Source organism: Ursus americanus, chromosome 20, assembly GCF_024610735.1.
Source record: "Ursus americanus isolate L20-20 chromosome 20, mUrsAme1.1.p, whole genome shotgun sequence".
Taxonomy (NCBI): domain Eukaryota; kingdom Metazoa; phylum Chordata; class Mammalia; order Carnivora; family Ursidae; genus Ursus; species Ursus americanus.
The window spans coordinates 33028902-33052525 of record NC_142146.1 but is presented as its reverse complement, the minus strand read 5'-3'; the positions used below and the strand labels follow the sequence as shown (position 1 = coordinate 33052525).

At 38.7% G+C, this 23624-nt stretch overlaps 1 protein-coding gene across 3 annotated transcripts in view; it reads right to left on the bottom strand.

The window, feature by feature from the left end:
• Positions 1-23624, bottom strand: part of PCCB (propionyl-CoA carboxylase subunit beta) — a 103822-nt gene that overhangs the window by 61053 nt on the left and 19145 nt on the right. For all 3 annotated transcript variants that reach the window (XM_045791830.2, XM_087870217.1, XM_045791831.2), the window contains one exon: positions 9151-9261. In XM_045791830.2, coding sequence (XP_045647786.1) covers positions 9151-9261 — 111 coding nt within the window. The remainder of the gene's footprint in view (positions 1-9150; positions 9262-23624) is intronic.

The window sequence follows — 23624 nt, the reverse complement described above, 5'->3', positions numbered from 1 at the left end:
ATGAAAGGTACAGTGTGGGAAATACAGTCTATGGTACTCTAATAGCGTTTTATGGTAAGAGATGGTAGCTGTACTTGTGGTGGTGAGCAGAGCATAAGGTACAGACTTGTCCAATCACTGTTGTACGCCTGAAATATAATATTGTGTGTCAACTATATAGAAGTCAACTACTTCAATTAAGAAAAAAATTAACTTGAATCGGCATTTCTCCAAAGAAGATATACAAATGGCCAATAAGAATATAAAAAGACACTCAACATCACTAATCATTTGGGAAATATAAATGATAACCTAAATGAACTACTACTTCACACCCATTAGGATGACTATTCTCAAAAAACACAAAATAGTAAGTGTTGATGATGATACAGAGAAACCAGAACCTTTGTGCATTGCTGGTAGGAATGTAAGATGGAGCAGCCACCGTGGAAAACAGTATGATGTTTCCCAAAAATATTAAAGAGAAATAACACCTGACCCAGTAATTCCACTCCTACATGTATGCCCCAAAGAAAGAAAACAGGGATTCAAATAGATACCTGTACACCAATATTTGTTGCAGTATTATTTGCAATAGCCAAAAGCTGGAAATAGCTGGAGTGCCTGAATGGTTCAGTTGGTTAAGCATCTGCCTTTGGCTCAGGTCATGATCTCAGGGTACTGGGATCGAGTCCCACGTAGGCTCCCTGCTCAGTGGGGAGTCTGCTTGTCCCTCTCCCTCTGCCCCTCCCGCCCCAGCTTCTGTGCTCTCTCTTGCTCTCTAATAAATAAAATCTTAAAAAAGAAAAAAGAAGAAGAAGAAGAAGAAGAAGAAGAAGAAGAAGAAGAAGAAGAAGAAGAAGAAGAAGAAGAAGAAGAAGAAGAAGGGGTACCTGGGTGGTTCAGTCAGTTAAGCGTCTGCCTTTGGCTCAGGTCATGATCTCAGGGTCCTGGAATTGAGCCCTGCATCAGGCTCTCGGCTAGGCTAGGAGTCTGTTTCTCCTTCTGACTCTCCCTCTGTGCTCTCTAATAAATGGATAAAATCTTTGGGGGGGAAAGATAGAAACAGCTCAAGTGTTCACTGACAGACGAATGGATATTTAAGTGTGGTATATACATACCACTGAAATAAGCCAGTCACAAATGAGCAAATACTATATGAATCGTGGATATTTAAATGTGGTATATATATACTGAAATAAGCCAGTCACAAATGGGCAAATACTATACAATTCCACAAATTCAGACAGAACAGTGCTAGGAGTAGTAGGGACTGGTAAGCTAGTATTTAATCAGTACAAAGTTTCAGATGGGATAGATGAAAAAGTTCTAGAGATAGCTGGTGGTAGTAGTAGCACAAAAATGTGGATGCACCTAATGCCATAGAACTGTAACTGAAATTTTCCATTTTCAACTTTTTTTTTGGTATATTTTACCACAATTTTTTGAAGTACTGCATCAGTGTTAAACTTCTTGAATTTAATAACTGATTGCGTAAGAAAACATCCTAATTCTTTTTTTTGAAACAAATTGGCGTATGTTTTCTTTATTTATTTTTTTTATAATAATATTTTATTATATTAGTCACCATACAGTACATCCCTGGTTTTTGATGTAAAGTTCCATGATTCATTAGTTGCGTATAACACCCAGTGCACCATGCAATATGTGCCTTCCTTACTACCCATCACCAGTCTATCCCATTCCCCCACCCTCCTCCCCTCTGAAGCCCTCAGTTTAGAAAACATCCTAATTCTTAAGAATTATATACTGAAGCATTAAGCAGTAAAGAGACACGATATATACAACCCACTCACAAATGGTTAAGAATTCTGCAAATTTGAAATTTCAAAATAAAGACTTTTGAAAAACTCTGTTCAAAAGGTAGTATTAAGAGGAGGAAAACTGCAAATCACAGCATGGGAGAAGGCAGGTGCAACACACACTGATAAAGAACTTATATCTAGAATATAAAAAGAATTCCTAAAAATAAGAGAAAAACCACAATTTTTAAAATGGGCAAAGAATTCCTAAAAGTAAGAAAAAAAACCACAATTTTTAAAATGGGCAAAATAGATGAACAGGCACACTACAAAAGAAGAAACATATGAAAAGGTGCTAAACCTCATTAGTCATACAAACGCAATGAGAGATCACACTACATGAGAACTGGTATAATTAAATTATATTAATAAAAGTGCTGGCAAGGATGTGAAACAAGTGAAATTCTCACACACTGCAAATAGAAGTGTGAATTGCTGCAACCTCTTTAATAAACAGTTAGGCATTAACTAAAAAAGCTGAAGATATGTACATCCTATGACATAACGATGCCCTTACCTTGAGAACCCGAAACCAGGGTACAGGTATAAGAATGTTTAGATCAGCATCAATGGCAATAGCAAAAATCTTTATAAACACAAATGGTAGTAGAATGGATGCATATGTTAAGATAATTTACTACAGAGCTATTAAAATGAATGAACTATACTTACAAAGAACATGGATAAATCTTAAAAACATAATGAGTCAAGCCATGCACAAAAGAATGAACAAAAGAATGAATATTATATAATTTTGCCCTACATTAAAGGTCAAAATAGGCAACAAACCACAATTTTTAACCGTAAAGGAAAGCAAATACAGATAATTACCATAAAAGTTGAGATCATAAATAATTCTGGACAGGATGAATGGAGGCAACAGTGACGAGAAAAGGTAATGGGAGCAGGGCTCCTGGAGGCCATTTCTTGAACTCAGTGTTATTTCCATGGATTTGGACTTAATAATTGCTAAACTGTACATATTTTACATACTTCCCTGAGTATGAGACAATTAACAGTGCTTACACATTTTTTAAATTCAATGAGAGAGGAGGCAAAGACAGAATCAGGGAGACCAGTTAGGATCCTGCAATAATCCAGGTGGCATGCTTGAATCAAAACGGTAGCAGTGTAAGTAGTAAGAAATACATAGCAATTTGATTTTAGATTACATCCTAAAGTAGAGCAAACAGGATTTGGAACTAAACTTGGCATGTGACAGAAAAAGAGGAGTTAAAATGGTGCAAATTTTTTTTTTTTACCTGAGCCACTGGAAGGCTGGACTTGCCATTTACTGAGATGGGGAAGGCTTCAGGACAGCACCTTGGAAGAGGCTTATAAGAGACCAAAACCTAGCAAGTTTGAGATACCACTGAAGTCCAAATGGAAACACTTGTAGGCAACTAAATGGGTAATCCTAGAGTTCAGGAGTGCTCCATCCCAAAGACACAGATTTGGAGCAGTCAGCATATAGGTGGCTATTTAAAGTCTTGAGATGGGATAAAATCACCCAGGGAAGGAGAGAAGAGCTAGAAGAAGAAAACGAAAGTTATGATGCTTCCAAGTTTCAGAGGAAGGAGTGATCAGCTAGGTCAAATGCTGAAAGGTCAAGTAAGATGATGACTGAGAAATGTCGACTGGATTTAATGCTGGAACTGTAATGTCTTTGATACAAAAAACTGACATTATGTGCGACTCTGAATAGAATAATATCCACTTCATCAGAAACTAAATATTCAAGTATATTCACATCTATATTTCCCAATTCTGTTCTGTTCCCCTGGTCTATTTATTTACAAATTAATGAAACAGTTGTTATTTTGCTTTATATTTTATCACCTGGCAGAGTGAGCCTCTCATTACGCTTCTTTCATGGAATATCCAGTCCTTTAAAAATCACTCTGGTACAATTTTTACTGCACTCTCATTAAACACATGAAATATTCAAGATATAGAATGCGTAAGACCTGATGATTAGTTGTGAAGGACTAAAGAGGGGAGGTGGAACCAATATGCAGACATTAAAGAAAGTTCTACAAGTGAAGGATGGGACTGCTTAGGATACTAACACATAACTAATGAGAAAGGACATAAAAAACACCAAAATCAGTATTATTTCTATACACTAATAAAATATCTGAAAAAGCCGGCCCATTCACAATAGCATCAAACATAAAGTATTTCAAATGAATTTAACAAAGGAGGTGAAAGATCTATACACTGAAAGCTGTATGACTTTGATGAAAGATATTGAAGATGACAAAAATAAATGGAAGAAATCCCATGTTCCCAGATAAGAATATTGTTAAAATGTCCATACTACCCAGAGCCATCTATAGATTCAGTGCCAACTCCTTTCAAATTTCCAATGGCATTTTTGACAGAAATAGAAGAAAAAATCTAAACTTTGTATAGAACCACAAAAGACCCCAAATAGCCAAAACGATCCTGACAAAGATGAATAAAGCTAGAAGCACCATACTTTCTGATTTCAAACTCGACTACAAAGTTATAGTAATCAAAGCAGTATAGCACGGGCATAAAAACAGACACACAAACCAATAGAACAGAATCAAGAGCCCAGAAGTAAACGCTCATACATACTGTCAACTAATATTTGACAAGGGAGCCAAGAATATTCAATGAGGAAAAGCTAAGGCTCTTCAAGAAATGATTTTGGGAAAACGGGATCACTACAGGCAGAAGAATGCAATTAGACCCATATATTCGACTGGTCACAAAAATTAACTCAAAATGGGTTAAAGACTTAAAGACCTGAAATCATAAAACTCTTAGAAGAAAACATAGGGAGGGGCACCTGGGTGCCTCAGTCGATTAAACATCTGCCTTTGGCTCAGGTTATGATCCCAAGGTCCTGGGACTAGGCCCCCATAGGGCTCCCTGTTCAGCGGGAGCCTGCCTCTCCCTCTCCCTCTGCCCCTCCCCTGCTTGTGCTCTCTCCCTCGATCTCCCTTGATCTCTCTCTCTCAAATAAATAAAATCTTTAAAAAAATTTTTTTTAATTAAGAAAAAAAGAAAACATAGGGAATATGCTCCTTGATACTGATCTTAGCAACAATTTTATGGATATGACACCAAAAGCATAAATGAAAGCACAAATTAATAAGCAGGACATCAAACTAAAAAGCTTCTGCAGAGCAAAAGAAAATCAACAAAATGAAAAGGCAACCTCCTGAATGGGAGAAAATATTTGCAAATCATATATCTGAAAAGGGGTTAATATCAAAAATATTTAAAGAACTCCTACAACTCAATAACAATTACAACAAAAATCCAAAATGGTAATCATGTGAGGTGAAAAATGTGTTAACTAGCCTTATTGGGATAAACATTTCACAATACAGACATGTATCAAGCTATCACATTGTACACTTTAAACTTAACACAGTGTTATATGACAATTGTATCAATAAAGCTAGAAAAAAATGTTTTTAATGAACAGAAGATCTCAACAGACATTTTTCCAAGGAAGACAAACAAATGGTCAAGAAGTATATGAAAAGATACCCAACATCACGAATCATCAGAGAAATGTAAATCAAAACCAAAAGGAGGTACCACCTCAACCTGTTAGAATGGCTATTATCAAAAAGACGGTAAATGTTGGCAAAAAGGTGGAGAAAAGGGAACCCTTGTGCACTCTTTTTGGGAATGTAAATTGATACAGCCACTATGGAAAACAGTAGGGAAGTTCCCCAAAAAAGTTAAAATAGAATTATCATATGATCCAACAACTCTACTTCTAGATACATATCCAAAGGAAACCATCAACAAAACTAAAAGACAACTTACTAAATGGGAAAAGATATTTGTAAATGACATATCTGATAAAGGGTTAGTATCTGGGGCGCCTGGGTGGCACAGCGGTTAAGCGTCTGCCTTCGGTTCAGGGCGTGGTCCCGGCGTTCTGGGATCGAGCCCCACATCAGGCTCCTCTGCTATGAGCCTGCTTCTTCCTCTCCCACTCCCCCTGCTTGTGTTCCCTCTCTCGCTGGCTGTCTCTCTCTCTGTCGAATAAATAAATAAAATCTTAAAAAAAAAAAAAGGGTTAGTATCTAAAATATATAAAGAACTGATACAACTCAACAGCCCCAAAACAAATAACCCAAACAAAAAATGGGTAGAAAACATGAACAGACATTTCTCCAAAGAAGACACACAGATGGCTAAAAGACACATGAAAAGATGCTCAACATCACTCATCTTCAGGGAAATGAAAATCAAAACCACAATGAGATATCATCTCACACCTATCAGAACGGCTAAAATCAAAAACACAAGAAACAAGTGTTGGCAAGAATGTGGATAAAAAGGAACCCTCATGCACTGCTGGTGGGAATGCAAACTGGTGCAGCCACTGTAGATAACAGTAGGGAGGTTCCTCAAAAACTACCCTGTGATCCAGTAATCATACCACCAAGAATACAAACACTAATTCAAAGGGATATATGCATCCTTATGTTTACTGCAGTGTTATTTACAATAGCCAAATTATGGAAACAGCCCCCCAAATATCCATGATTGATGAATGGATAAAGAAGATGTCACACACACACACACACACACACACACACACACACACACAGAGAGAGGAATATTATTCAGCCATAAAAAAGAATGAAATCTTGCCATGTGCGATAAGGGCAGAGTTAGAGTACAAGGCTAAGTGAAATAAGCCAATCGGAGAAAGACAAATACCATATGATTTCACTCATGTGTGGAATTTAAGAAACAAAACAAATGAACAAAGGGAAAAAAAAGACAAACCAAAAAACAGGCTCTTAACTATGAAGAACAGATGGTTACCAGAGGGGAGATGGGTGGCAGATGGGTGAAACAGGTGAAGGGGATTAATCGTGCACTTAGCTTGAAGACCACTGAGTAATATATGGAATTGCTGAATCACTATATTATACACCTGAAACTAAGATAACACTGTATGTTAACTACATTAGAATTAAAATTTTTTAATAAAGAAATGAAATCAAGATCTCAAAGAGATATGTGTACTCCCATGTTCACTGCAGCATGATTTACAATAGCCAAGATAGGAAAACAACCTAAGGGTCCAACAATGGATAAACAGATGAAGAAAATGCAATACACAATTACTCAGTCATGACAAAGAAGGAAATCCTGCCACAACATGGACGGACCTTGAGAGCATTTCACTCATGGCTCATTATTACCCATGTATAAATGCATGTGCTAAGTGAAATAAAATCAGAAAGAGAAAAACAGGTAATGTATGCTCTCACTTAGGTGTGAAATCTTAAAAAGCTGAACTCATAAAAACAGAGCAGAATGCTGGTTATCAGGGGCTGGGGACTGGAAGAAATAGGGAGGTGCTGGTGAAAGGTGTAAACTTCCAGTTGTAAGATGAACAAGTTCTGGAGATCTCATGTACAGCACAGTGATTCCTTCTGCTTATGTTGTATTATATACTTGACAATTGCTAGGAGAGTAGATCTTAAATGTTCTCACTACAAAAAAGAAATGGTAGTTATTTGAGATGCCAAAGGTGCTGGCTAACTAACACTAGGGCAATAACTATTTTTGCAAGATGTAAGTTTCTTAAATTGTACCCCTTAAACTTATACAGTGTTATATGTCCATTAGAGCTCAATAAATCTAGAAAATAACTACAAAGAGAAAGCCATGTAGAATGAACGCCAGCATCTACAGTGAGTGGAATGGCAGGAGACGGCAATGGATACCAAGAAAGCTGGAGAGGTGAGGAAAAAATGCCAGAGACAATGGAGTGGAAGCAAAGGGAAACAAATGTTACTAATACACTGAGGAGAATGTGTGTTAAAGATCACTGACAGTGACACAGAAATCACTGATGACCTTAAAAAAACCGGTTTTAGTGGAGTGAGGGGGCAGAGCCAAACTGGAATGTGTTAAGGAGCGGATGGGAAGATAGGAATAGGGAATAGCCACAGGGAGATGCAGACTAGGGAAGGGCTTTGGTGGTTGTTTTGAAGATAGGAAATACCTGAAGAGGGGTTAGTTCTGATGGGAGGACCCAGTACTAAGGGAGAGGCTGAAGATGGTAGATAAAAGAGAATGGACAGGAGAAGGCTGGCTACTGAAAAGGTGTGAAGAGTCACATGAATGTAGGGAGAGGGGGAGAGGACGGGCTTAGCCAAAGGAATTACCACCTCTGTTTCCGGCAGGAAGAAGAGAACTGGGTGAGCTCAGGTAGGTATTATATATATGGATGTCGTAAGCAAGGTAGAAGCAATTCGGCTTTGTTCAGGAAGAGATGTGGTCATGTGAATTTTTAAAATCCACCCCTGTTGAGCATATAGGTTGCTTTCAGTCTGTCATTAAGAACAGAATATCTGGATCAAAGGGTAAGCTTTTCATAATTTCTCAATTCCTACTGCCAAACCACCCTCGAGAAAAAGGTGTTCCCTATTTCCACTCCCTCTATTTACAGTGTTCTCCTCATACTGGAGAACTATCTTTACGTCTCCCCCTCCGAATCAGTCTTGGCATTTATTGCTCATTATTATTAAATGTATTTCATGAGGAAAAGACTAATTTTTTTTTAAAGGTACAAAGTTAAAGTAATTACCCATGTACAAATGCAAGCAGGCCTCATTTAAAATTAGAAATCTCATTCTATCAAAATTATGTACTAAAGATAAAGCACCTCTCAAAACGAAGTTAGAGATCAGATTTACCACTATAAACAATATGTAATGAAATGGCAAACGGCCAAAGAAATAAAGGTGAGACATAAGAAGCAATTTCCCAATAAAGTAGATTACAGAAAAGACTACCATGAGAAACATTTTCTTTCTTTTTAAGAAAGGGAGAGAAAGTGGGGGGAGGTGTGGGGGAAGGGCAGAGGGAGAGGGGGTGAGAGAATCCTAAGCAGGCTCCACGCCCAGGACAGAGTGTAACACAGGGCTTGACCCCACAACCCTGAGATCAAAACCTGAGCTGAAATCGAGTCAGATGCTCAACCAACTGAGCCCCCCAGGTGCCTCCATGAGGAACTTTTTTAATAGGATTCAGCAACCAATCATCTGTCTAGGCAGAAGACAGGGTCCTTTGATTACTTAAAAATCATTTGCAATTCAAATCAACAAGTAAAATCACCCACCAATGAAGTACACAAGCACATTCTGCCACAGAAGTCCCATAAGCTACAGATTTCGTGCCCAAACCTTCTCTCCACTAAGACCTTATCGTTACTATGCTGAGAACAGTGATAATGCAGATAACCCAGATCTAGGTCAGGAACTATTTTTATTGCAGGTTGAGTTACTACACAATTCTCAAAAGGCAGGAGAAACAGGCTCTTCTCTCTTACCTTTACCATGAACGTGAAATCAGTCAGAGCGGGGGAATACACAGCCCCACCAGCACACGGCCCCATGATCAGAGAAATCTGAGGGATGACTCCAGATGCCAGGACGTTCCTCTGCCAAAAGAGAAAGGCAAGGCATGCAGTTACAGAGGTGTTCAAGGCACTACCTGCAGAAAGATAAAGGCAGTAATAAAATTACATTTGGCTTTTAGTCACAGAAATTCTATGCTGGAGGCAAGAGACCTAATCAGTACAGGTTCTCCCAAAATTATATACTCAATTTCTCCCGATAACAGGAGGAATGGCTGGCTTATTACTTTCTGCGGCAAATACCCTCTCTCCCCTCCTTGGCAGTAGTTTCCCCAAGAGTTCCAACAGGACATAAGCTCAGAGAGACTCCATTCACTTCTACCCCAGCTCCAAACACACCTCCGGCCCAGCACCCCTAACTGCACAAAGCTGACTGAAAATGAATGAAAACCTTAGGCAGAATATACAAGGCCGACACTTATCCTGGAGCCACGACCTTTCACACCCAGACAGAGGGTACCCAGCAGTTACAAAGCAAGGCTAAGAGGCGGGTGGTACTTTACTCTGAGTCTTCAATGTCTGTCCACCTCATATGGGCAGGGCATATGGGGAAAGGAGGTAGCAGGGGAAAGGGAGGTAGCAGGAGCCAGAAAGGCTCCATGGGGACAGAGATAAGTGAAGGGCCAAGCCTCAGGCCACCTCCTGGGAAAGAAAAAAAATGGGGTCTGGAAGACCCAGGCAAGATGATGAAGCCCAGTGACTCCTTGCCCAACCCCCAACTTTTTTCCTTCCCCTGGGTTCCATCAGCGTAAGAGAAGTATGTCCACCTTTAGCTCTTTCTTGGCTCTCAGCCCAATTTCTATAAATCGTAGGACATAGCTGAGGACAGAACAAAAAGCCATCTATACAGAGGATTCTGGGAAGATGGCACAGTAGGAAGCACCAGGAATCTGTCCTCACCTAGACAACAACTGCACTGACATAATCTGTCCCATAAAACTTTTTGAAACTCTAGTCTATTGAAGGCTTCCAACTCCCAGCGGAAAATTTGGAGAATAAACTGCAGCTAATTTTAGTCAGTTTTAGCTCTCAGCACAGTAGCCGCTACTCATCCGCTGCCCCGTAGCCACAAGGCAGGCAGCAGTCCTATAGTCCTGGAGCAGCTTACACAGGGCTTTCAGGAGCCAGTGCAGGCGAAAAGCACTCTGTCCTCTGAATATGAGGGATCACCCACTGCTGATTCTGGTTACAGAGATGTAGTTAGACAGGTAGGTAGCCACTGTTGTACCTCCTTACCCCACTGCTGCAAGCCCCTGCCCCTCCAGCTCAGTATCACTAATCATTAGGTAAATACAAACCATAGCTAGAATGAGGTACCACAACACAAATACTGGGATGGCTACTACCAAACAGAAAACAAGCAATGTTTGCAAGAATGTAGAGAAATTAGAACTTTTGCACAGTACTGGTGGGAATGTAAACTGGTATAGCGACTACAAAAAATAGCATAGAAGTTCCTCAAAAATTTAAAAATTATCATGCGATCCAGAAATTCCACTTCTGGCAATATACCAAAAAGAATGGAAACCAGGATCTCAAGGAGATATCTGTACACCCAAACTCAAAGCAACATTACTCACAATAACTGAAACACAGAAGCAACCCAAGTCTCCATCAATGGATGAATGAGTAAGCAAAATGTGGTATGTACATACAGTGGAATACTATTTAGCCTTAAAAAGGAAAAACTTCCTGTCACGTGCTATACCATGGATAAACCTTGAGGACATTAAGTGAAGTGAAATAAGCCATTCACAAAAACGCAAATTAATACAATATGCAAGCTGGTACAGCCATTCTGGAAAACAGAATGGAGGTTCCTCAAAAAGTTGAAAATAGAGCTACCCTATGACCCAGCAATTGCACTACTGGGTATTTACCCGAAAGATACAAATGTAGTGATCCGACAGGACACCTGCACCCCAATGTTTATAGCAGCAATGTCCACAATAGCCAAACTATGGAATGAGCCCAGATGTCCATCAACAGATGAATGGATAAAGAAGATGTGATGTGTATACACACACACACACAATGGAGTATTACTCAGCCATCAAAAGGAATGAAATCTTGCCATTTGCAACAACGTGGATGGAACTAGACAGTATTATGTCAAGGGAAAATAAGTCAGAGATGGAGTATTACATGATTTCACTCATTTGTGGAATTTAAGAAACAAAACAGAGGAGCATAGAGGAAGGGAGTGAAAAATAAAACAAGACTTAATCAAAGAGGAAGACAAACCATAAGAGATTCTTAATCATAGGAAACAAACTGAGGGTTGCTGGAGAGGAGGTGGGTGGGGGGCTGGGGTAACTGGGTGATGGACATTAAGGAGGGCACATGAGGTCATGAGCACTGGGTGTTATATACAACTGATGAATCACTGAAATCTACCTCTGAAACTAATAATACACTGTATGTTAATTAATTGATCAACTGAATTAAAAAGATACAATATGATTCTACTTATATAAGGTACTTAGTCAAAATCACACAAAGTAGAATGGTGATTGCCAGGGGCTGAGAGGAGGCAATAGTAGGGAGAAACTGTTTAACAGGTATAAAGTTCTGGTTTCTTTTTCTTTTCTTTTTTAAAACATTTAAGTTTTGTTTTTTTTTTTTAGTAATCTCCACGCCCAATATGGAGCTTGAACTCACAACCACAAGATCAACAGTCCCATGCTCTTCCAACTGAGCTAGTAAGGTGCCCCTAGTTCCAGTTTTGCAAGATGAACAGAGTTACATGGATGAATACTGGTTATGGCTGCACAACATTACGAATGTATTTAATACCACTCAATGTACACTTAAAAATAGTTAAATTGGTAAATTTCATGTGTATTTTACAACAATAAAAAAAGTTGAAAAAGTTATATTTTGCAAAAAATATCAAGGTGTGTGGGTAAAACTTCCAGCTATGGCAGAGTGAAGAGTTCAGAAAACTCTCCCCCCAAAGAAACAACTATACAACTGGACAAAATTGTCAAAAACAAACATTCGGAGGCTTAGGGAATCAGATCAAATATTAACAAATTGAGAAGTGCTTATTGATTAAAAAAAAAAAAACAACATTGCTAAACTTGAGATAAGAACAGTGACATTCTTAACTAAGGCTGCTACCATTGCCCACACCTCAGGATGTCCTTCAGGGTGAAAGAAAATAACAACAGACAGTAATTAAAATCCACAGGAGTAAGTAATATAACTAAAAATGTTAAATATGTGATTAAATATACAATACTGTATATAGTTCTCTAATACTTTAGAAGACAAGATTGTATAAAGCAATTATTTTAATACTTTGTTTCTAGACTCATAACGTATATAACAATAACGGAACAAAGGAAGGGGAGCTATATGGGATCAAAGATCCTATATTTTACCAGAATTAAGTCAGTTTTAATTTGAAGTAGAGACTGTGGTCAATTGACATACATATCGTAACCCTTAGAGCAACTACCAAATAACTCAATAAACACAGTTTTTTAAAAAGTCAGAGGAATTAGAAAACTACATTAAAATTATGTGTTTAACATAAAAGAGTTGAGTGATATCATAGAAAATGCTGGAACAAGAAGTTCTAAGAATCCAGGCCTCAAACGAAACATCTATTGATTTCACAGGAACGGTCTGAAGCAACTATTTTGAAACTCTGGAGTCTAGCAGAACCATGCCACACCCTGCAACCCTGCAGCAGGCAGCCATGGGGACTATCAGCCCATGTTTCTAGTGTGGCTAGCTGTTGTCAGAGTAGGCAATAAGCACCCTGTCCCCCAAAAATCAGGGTTATGTGTATTGATTACTGATCATGGCTTTTGATCAATAAAGGACCAGTACAGAGGCTGGCAGCTGTTTCAACCTGGACAGGTTCAAGTAGCTCTCTAAAGCTGAGATGGGATTTAAGGAGACAGTTTCTTGCGATGCCTGCGTGGCTCAGTGAGTTAAGCACCTGCCTTCAGCTCAGGTCATGATCCCAGGGGCCTGGGATCAAATCCCGCATTGGACTCCTTGTTCAGCAGGGAGCCTACTTCTCCCTCTGCCTGCCACTGCCTTTGCTTGTGCTTTCTCTCTCTCTCTGACAAATAAATAAAATATTTAAAAATAAAAAATAAAATCCGACAAGTTTTTAAAAATAAATAAATAAATAAAAATTAAAAAGTCAGTTTCTCTTCAAGGAGCCAGATGTTTAAAGAAATCTATGTCAGGTCACTGGTTGACTGCCAGAAACTTCAGTGACCACACTCAACATGTAACATATTTTTGCAAAAACAGCTCAGAAAGTCACAAATGGATAGATTCAGCCCCCAACAAGCAAAACTCCACAATCCCTGATGAGTGAATTAGATTTACAACATTACCAGAAATACACATTATTCCCAGTACTCAACAAAAACAAGAAATTACTAAACACATAAAGAAACAGGCTACTATAGACCATTCACAGTAAACAAAGAATTTGACAGAAACCATCACTGAGGAAGCTCAGACATTGGAATTGTCAAAGATGTTATAGGAACAGTCTTTCTTAAAAGACTTATTTATTTTATTTTAGAGAGAGAAAAAGAGAGAGAGAAAGAGGGGGGGAGAAAAAGAAACAGGGAGAAAAAGAGAGAGGGAGAAAAAGAGAGAGGGAGAAAAAGAGAGAGGGAGAATGCACCTACATGTATGCACAAGTTGCAGGAGAGGCAAAGGGAGAGAAGGTAATCTGACACAGGGCTTGATCTCATGACCCATGAGATCATAACCTGAGCCAAAACCAAGAGTCAGACATTCAGGTGACTGAGCAACTCAAGAACCCCAGCAATAGTCTTAAATACAAGTCAATGAGCTAAAGGAAATCATGAGGGTGGCGGCGGGGGGGGGGGGGGGGGGATTAAAAACAAAAAACAAAAAACAGTGAACAAAATGAATATGCCAATAAAGAGACAGAAATAAAAAGAAACTAAGCAGATATTCTGGAGTTGAAAAGGACAATAACTGAAATGAAAAGCTTACTAAAGGGGTTAAACAGCAGATTTTGAGCAAAAGAAAAATTCAGAGAACTTGAAGATATGACAACTGAAATTAGTCTGAGGAGAAGCTAAGAAAACAAAAAAGAAAAATGAACAGCCTGAGGAACCCGTAAGGAAGCAGACATGTACCAACATACACATTACAGTACTCTCAGAAGAAGAGGAAGAGGACCCTCAGCTCTATGGTCAACTAACCTTCCACAAAGCAGGAAAGAATATCCAATGGAAAAAAGACTGTCTTTTCAACAAGTGGTGTTGGGAAAATTGGACAGCCACATCCAGAAGAATGAAACTGGACCATTTTCTTACACCATACACAAAAATAGACTCAAAATGGATGAAAGACCTAAATGTGAGACAGGAAAATCCACCAAAATCCTAGAGGAGAACAGAGGCAACACCTCTTCGACCTTGGCCACAGCAACTTCTGCTAGACACATCTCCAAAAGCAAGGGAAACAAAGGCAAAAATGAATTGGGACTTCATCAAGATAAAAAGGTTTTGCATAGAAAAGGAAACAGTTGACAAAACCAAAAGACAACCAACAGAATGCAAGAAGATATTTGCAAACAACATATCAGATAAAGGGCTAGTACCCAAAACCTATAAATAACTTATCAAACTCAACACCCAAAGAACAAATAATCCAATCAAAAAATGGGCAGAAGACATATACAGACATTACTCCAAAGAAGACATACAAATAGCCAACAGACACATGAAAAAAATGTTCAACAGCACTTGGCAGCAGGGAAATACAAATCAAAACCAAAGTGAGATACTACCACCTCCCACCAGTCAGAATGGCTAAAATTAACAAGTCGGGAACAACAGATGTTGGCAAGGATGTGGAGAAAGGGGAACCCTCTTACACTGTTGGTGGGAATGCAAGCTGGTGCAGCTACTCTGGAAAACAGAATGGAGGTTCTTCCAAAAGTTGAAAATAGAGCCACCCTAAGACCCAGCAATTGCACTACAAGGTATTTACCCCAAGAACATAAATGCAGTGATCCAAAGGGGCACCTGCACCCCCAATGTTTTTAGCAGCAATGTCTACAATAGCCAAACTATGGAAAGAGCCCTGATGTCCATTGACAGATGAATGGATAAAGAAGATGTGGTATGTATGTGTGTGTGTGTGTGTGTGTATATATATATATATATATGTATGTATGTATATATATATATGTATGTATGTATATATAATGGAATACTACTCAGCCATCAAAAAGGAGAAAGAAATCTTGCCATTTGCAATGATGTGGCTGGAACTAGAGGGTATTATGCTAAGCGAAATAAGTCAATCAGAGAAGACAGTTATCATATGATTTCACGCATGTGGAATTTAAGAAACAAGACAGGATCATGGGGGAAGGAAGGGAAAAATAAAACAAGACAAAATCAGAGGGGGAGACAAACCATAAGAACCCTTAATCATAGGAAAAAATGAGGGTTGCTGGAGGGGAGGGGATTGTGGGATAGGGTAACTGGGTGATGGACATTAAGGAAGGCACATGACGCAAGGAGCACTGGGTGTTATATAAGACTGATGAATCACTGAACTTGACCTCTGAAACTAATATATTATATGTTAATTGAATTTAATTTTTTTTAAAAGAGCAAAAAGTTTTTTTTTTTAAAAGAAGAGGAAGAAGCAGATAAAATATTTCAAGAAATAATGTCTGAAAACTTCCCAGATTTGATGAAAGATGTAAATATACACATCCAAGAATCTCAGTGAATTCCATGCAGGCAGGATGAACTCAGATTCACACCAAGCTCACATTATAATCAAACTAGTGAAACCCAAACACAAGGAAAAGAATGTGAGGGCAGCAAGAGAGAAGAACTTGTCACATACAGTACATCCTCAATAAAATTAACAGCTGATTTCTTACCAGAAATCACAGAGTCCAGTGGGATATTTAAGAGTCTTGAAAGGAAAAAGAAAAGTGTCAAACATATCCAACAAAACTATCCTTCAAGAATAAAAGAAAAATTAAGACATTTCCAGACAAAAGCTGAAGAAGGTTGTTACAGTAGACATGCCATTCAAGAAATGTTACAGGTTCTTTAGCCTGAAATGAAAGCACCACAGTAAGTACCTTGATGCCATGAGAAAAAATAAACACTAATAAATGGAATTTTTTAAGTAAACATAAAAAACAGTATTATTACAGTACTTTGATTTTGTCTGTAACATCTCTCTTCTTCCCATGGTATTTAAAAAGCAAATGCACAAAACAATTATAAATCTGTTAATGGGTACACAATGTATAAAGATATAATCTATAATAACAACACGGAGGAAGAATGGAGATATATACAAGTAGAACTTCTGTATACTACTGAAGCTAAACTGGTATTATTCAAAACAAATTGCTGTAAATTTAAGGTAATAATTGTAATCCCCTAGATAACCATTAGGAGAAAAATGATGAAAATGAATGAAAGAAATGAATCAAAATGACACACTTAAAAAAATAACTACTAATAAAAGCATTAATGGAGGAACCAAGGAACAAAAAAACAGAGAAAATAGGTAAAATAGCAGAAATAAATCCTTTATTAGTAATCACATTAAATGTAAACGGGTTAAATTCCTCTATTACTATAGATTCAAAAATGCAGCTTTTGGGGCGCCTGCGTGGCACAGTCGTTAAGCGTCTGCCTTCGGCTCAGGGCGTGATCCCAGAGTTCTGGGATCGAGCCCCACATCGGGCTCCTCCGCTGGAAGCCTGCTTCTTCCTCTCCCACTCCCCCTGCTTGTGTTCCCTCTCTCACTGGCTGTCTCCGTCAAATGAATAAATAAAATCTTTAAAAAAAAAAAATGCAGCTTTTGAGGGTAATATAGGAAGAACCTGAACGCACCTCCTCCCATAGCCACAATGCATCTATAGCTACATATTGATGTCCTCTAAAAAAATAATGTCCTCTAAAATGTCCTCTAAAAAAATAAAAATAAAAATCCTAAAGGCTGAATCAGTGACAACTACACAGAAGAAAACCACATCAAGGCAGGTATGAGAGGCTGGGGACACAATAGCACATTAACCTCATGTAAAACCTGGACCTTCTCCCTAAGGAGCAAAGAGTTAGAGCCCCAAACTGAGAATCCCAAACTTAAGATAAACACCTGAGAGACACACCCCCAAATTACCTAACAGGGCTCATATCCTGAGACCCACAAGACTGGGAAGCAATCTTGAAAACCACTTTTAAGGCCTCACACACTTGGACTCACCCCAAAACACAGCTCAAAGGCAGCAAACTGCACCCAGACTTAAAGTGAAGAAAGCTCACATGCTTATATTAAACCATCAGCCTGAAGGGCAGACATATACACATACATCTAGGAGCCTGCTTGAATACTCAACAAGAACAGAGCACTAGCATCTCCTAGAAGGGAGATTTTGCACACACCTGGTGCCCCAATTTTTGCAGGTGCCATCTAGGGGACATCTCTTGATGGCTTGGTTCTGGAGGTCAGAGGACCTTACATTCTTGGTTCCATGGGACTGCAATAATTGGTGTGACCCAGAAAGAAAATCATACCATCTGGTAACCTGATTTTTGTGACTGCTGCCAACGGACACCTCTGCATCACCTGACTCTGGTGGCCAGTAGGGCTTACACTCCTGAGACCCACAGGACTGCAAAAAATAAGAAAAAGTTCTAAAGCGTCCATAACCCACAATGCACAACCAGGGGCAACAGGCTTAGGAACTGTCTGTCTGTGAAGAAGGCTTATTAGCTGATCATCATGATTGCAATCTGAAGGCAGACTTTTGTTTTTATTAGGAATGTATCTTGGGGCCAACAGTAATCCTTTCCAGAGACCTCAGAGGGCGGGCACTATCTCTGCACTTACCCCCTACCAGGTTCCAGTGTGCCGCTATCCCCTGGAGAGCTGTACATGTTTACCAATTCTCCTAAAACTCCTCCAAAAAAACAAAACAAAACAAAATAAAACAGAGGGGAACTCTTCCAAACTCATTTTACAAGACCAGACTATCCTGATATCAAAACCAAAGATACCAGAAAAAAAAGAATTACAGGCCAATATTCTTTTTTTTTTTTTTTAAGATTTTATTTATTCGACACAGAGAGAGACAGCAAGAGAGGGAACACAAGCAGCGGGAGTGGGAGAGGGAGAAGCAGGCTTTCTACTGAGCAGGGAGACCGATGCAGGGCTCGATCCCAGGACCCTGGGATCATGACCTGAGCCGAAGGTAGATGCTTAACAACTGAGCCACCCAGGTGCCCCTACAGGCCAATATTCTTGATGAACACAGATGCAAAAATCCTCAAACTATTAGCAAATCTAACTCAACAATACATTAAAAATATCATATACGATGATCAAGTGGGATTTATTCAAGGAATGCAAGGATGGTTTAACATCTATAATATAATAATAAAAATCATGATCATCTAAACAGAGCCAGAGAAAATTTGACATGTGACAAAATTCAACATCCATTTATGATAAAATTTCTTAACAAAGCAGGTATACAGAGAACGTACCTCAACATAATAAAGGCCACATATAACAAGCCCACAGCTAATATCATACTGAATGTTGAAAATCTGAAAGCGATTCCACTAAGATCAGGAAAAAGACAAAGATGCCCATTCTCACCATTTTTATGCAGCACAGAATTGAAGTCCTAACCAGAACAGCCACAAAAAAGAAAGGGCATCCTAACTGGAAACAAAGTAAAACTGTCACTATCTGCAGATGACGTATTATATGCGTGTGTGTGTATGTGTGTGTGTGTGTGTATAAATATAGATACACACGCCCTGAACCCTAAACCTAAAGATTCAAAAAAAAAAAAAAAAATTAGAATAAATAAATTCAGTAAAGTTGCAGGATATATAATCAGTATATAAAAATCTGCTGCATCTCTACATACTAATAATTATTAGAAAATAAATTAAGTAAAAATCCCATTTACAATTACATCCAAAAGAATAAAATACCCAAGAATTTAACCAAGGGTCTGTATATCGAAACCTTAAAACATTATTAGAAGAAACTAATAAATAACACAAATGGAAAGATATTCTATATGCATAGATGGAAAGAATAAATTGTCCATAGTACCCTAAAGTAATATGTAGATTCAATACAATCCCTATCAAAATTCGATTGGGAAAAAAAAATTCCAATGGCATTTTTCACACAAATAAAAACAAAGAATCCCAAAATTTGTATGAAACTTTAAAAGATCCCAAATAAAGCAATCTTGAGAAAGAACAAACCTAGAGGTATCATGATCCTGATTTCAAACTATATTACAAAGCAATAATAATCAAAACAGTATGGTACTGAATTCAGACAGACACATAAACCAACAGAACAGAACAGAGCACCTAGAAATAAAACCACACATATATGGTCAATTAACTTTTGAGAGAGGAGCCATGAATATACAATGGGGAAAAGGACAGCCTCTTCAGAATGTGGTGCTGTAAGGGTGCCTGGGTGGCTCAGTTGGTTAAGCATCTGACTCTTGATTTCGGCTAAGGTCATGATCTCAGGGTCTGAGATCAAGCCCATATCAGTATTCATGCTGAACATAGAACATGCTTGGGATTCTCTCTCTCCCTCTCCCTCTGCCCTTCACACACACACACACACACACACACACACACACTATCTCTCTCTCTCTCTCTCTCTCCTTCTCGAAGGAAAGAAAGAAAAGTATTGTGAAAAACTGGAAAGCCAATGCAAAAGAAACTGGACAGCTGCCTTTGTCTATATACAAAGATCAACTCAAAATGAATTAGACTTACGTATAAAACCAGAAACCAGAAACTCATAGAAGCCATGGGCAGTAAGCTCCTTGACATAGGTCTTAGCAAAGTTTTTGTTTTGTTTTGTTTTTCAAGATATTATTTATTTATTTCAGGGGCGCCTGGGTGGCTCAGTCATTAAGTGTCTGCCTTCGGCTCAGGGCATGATCCCAGAGTTCTGGGATCGGGCCCCACGTCGGGCTCCCTGCTCTGCTGGGAGCCTGCTTCTTCCTCTCCCACTCCCCCTGCTTGTGTTCCCTCTCTCACTGGCTGTCTCTCTGTCAAATAAAATCGTTAAGAAAAAAAAAAAAGATTTTATTTATTTGAGAGAGAGCATGAGTGGTGGGGACAGAGGGAGAGGGAGAAGTAGGCTCCCCACTCAGCAGGGAGCCCACTGTGGAGCTTGTTCCAAGCCCCTAAGACCATGACCTGAGCTAAAGGCAGACGCTCAACCGACTGAGCCACCCAAGTGCCCCAGCAATGGTTTTTCCTTAATCTGACACCAAAAGCAAAAGCAACAAAAGCAAAAATAAACAAATGGGACTACACCAAACTAAAAGGCTTCTGCACAGCAAAGGAAACCTTCAACAAAATGAAAAGAAAACCTATGAATGGGAGAAGATATTTGCAAATCTTCTCTGATAAAGGGCTAACATCCAAAATATATAAAGAAATCACACAACTCAATAGAAAAACATCCAATTAAAACATGGGGAGAGCTGAACCAGACATTTTTCTGAAGAAGACATACAGATGGCCAACAGGTACAAGAGAAGATACCTGACTTCACTAATCAGAGAAATGCAAATCAAAACCACAAGGAGATATCACTTCACTCCTATTAGAATGCCTATTATCAAAAAGACAAGAATTAACAAGTGTGGGTAAGGGTATGAAAAGGACACCCTTTCTCACATCGAGGTCTTTCATCCATTTGGGGTTTATCTTTGTGTATGGTGTGAGAGAGTGGTCAAGTTTCATTCTTTTGCAAATATCCGTCCAGTTTTCCCAGCACCATTTATTGAAGAGACTGTCTTTTTTCCACTGGATGTTTTTTCCTGCTTTGTCAAAGATTAGTTGCCCAAAGAGCCGAGGGTCCATTTCTGGGTTCTCTATTCTGTTCCGTTGGTCTATGTGTCTGTTTTTGTGCCAGTACCATGCTGTCCTTGTGATCACAGCTTTGTAGTACAGCTTGAAGTCCGGCAATGTGATGTCCCCAGCTTTGTTTTTCCTTTTCAACAATTCCTTGGCGATTTGGGGCTTTTTCTGGTTCCACACAAATTTAAGAGCTATTTGTTCCAGCTCTTTGAAAAATGTCCTTGGTATTTTGATCGGGATGGTATTGAACGTGTAGATTGCTCTGGGTAGCACAGACATTTTAACTATGTTTATTCTTCCGATCCATGAGCAAAGGGATCCCTCTTACACTGTTGGTGGGAATGCAAGTTGGTACAGCCACTTTGGAAAACAGTGTGGAGTTCCCTTAAAGAGTTAAAAATTGAGCTACCCTATGATCCAGTCATTGCACTACCGGGTATTTACCCCAAAGATACAGACGTAGTGAAGAGAAGGGCCATATGCACCCCAATGTTCATAGCAGCCTTGTCCACAATAGCTAAATCGTGGAAGGAGCCGAGATGCCCTTCAACAGATGACTGGATTAAGAAGATGTGGTCCATATATACAATGGAATATTACTCAGCCATCAGAAAGAATGATTACCCAACATTTGCAGCAACATGGACGGGACTGGAGGAGATTATGTTAAGCGAAATAAGTCAAGCAGAGAAAGACAGTTATCATATGGTTTCACTCATTTATGGAACATAAGAAATAGCACTAAGATTGGTAGGAGAAGGAAGGGAAGAATGAAGGGGGGGTAAACAGAAGGGGGAATGAACTACGAGAGACTGTGGACTCTGGGAAACAAACTAAGGGTTTCAGAAGGGAGGGGGGTGGGGGACTGGGGTAGGCTGGTGATGGGTATTAAGGAGGGCACGTATTGCATGGTGCACTGGGTGTTATATGCAAATAATGAATCATGGAACATTGCATCAAAAACTAAGGATATACTGTATGGTGACTAACATAATAAAAAATTAAAAAAAAAAAAAAGAAGAAAGAAAAGAAAAGGACACCCTCGTGTACTGTTAGTGGGAATGTAAATTGGTGCAACCGCAATGGAAAACACTATGGAGGATCCTCGAAAAATTAAAATTAGAGCTACCATAAGATCCAGAAATTCAATTACTGGGTATCTATCTGAAGAAAATGAAAACACTAATGCGAAAAGATAATCTGTACCCCCATGTTCCCTAAAGCATTATTTACAATAGCCAAGATACAGAAACAACCTAAGTGTCCATCAATGGATGAATGGATAAATTGTGGTACATATATACACCGGAATATTATTCTGCCGTAAAAAAAAAAAAAAAAAAAAACTGTCATTTGCAACAACATGGATGGAGCTCAAAGGCATTACGCTAAGTGAAATGTCAAAGACAGACAAATACTGCACTAGGCATATGTAGAACCTAAAAGAATAGATGTATATATTTTTTAAAAAGCTTGTAGATACAGAGAATAAATTAGGGGAGGGGAGGAAACAGGGCAACTGTTTGGGGAGGTGCTTTTTAAATTTAAATAAGTTGAATAAAAAATTAAAAATCAAGTTTAATAAAAATATGTCTACATTTTTCCACAAGAACCTCACTTTATAGATGAGGACATCAGAAGGTTTAAATAAAAAAAGGAAAAAGAAAAAGATTCTATGTTGGCGTGTCTGGGTGGCTCAGTCAGTTAAGTGTCTGCCTTCAGCTCAGGTCATGATCCTGGAGTCCCTGATCAGCCCAAGGCAGCATCAGGCTCCTGCTCAGCAGGGAGTCTGCTTCTCCTTGTGACCCTCCCCCCTTTCCTGCTCTCTCTCCCTCACTCTCCTCTCACTGTCTCTCCCTCAATTAAACAAAATCTAAACCACATTCTTAAAAAAAAAAAAAAGATAAAAAGATAAAAATTCTATGCAAAAGGTAATCTAAACAGGTCCAGGGTGGCTCTACTATTGTCAGACAATACAGACTTCAAAATAAAAAAATTACAGGAGGTAAATACATACATATATTGATAAAAAGTTCAATACAACAACAAGATATACAATTATAAAAATATATGCACCTAACAGAGCCCCAAAATATGTGAAGCAAAAATTGACAGAAATTGAAGGAAGAAATAGACAGGTCTACAACAGTAGCTATTGACTTACATATCCTACTTCTAATAATGGATAAAACCACCAGACTGGGGATCAGTGAAGAACAGCAGACTTAAACACTATAAACCATCATGTGCAATAAACATATATAGAACACTGCCCCCAACAACACTACACATTCAAGTGCATGCAAAACATTCTCTAGAAGGGACCACGTGTCTCATTTAAGACTACAGCTAAAATTCATAGCTATAAATGGACATATTAAAAGAAAAAAGATTTCAAATCAATAATCCAATATTCTACCTTAAGAAACTAGAAAAAGAACAGAGCTAACAGGAGAAGAGAAACTAGTAGTA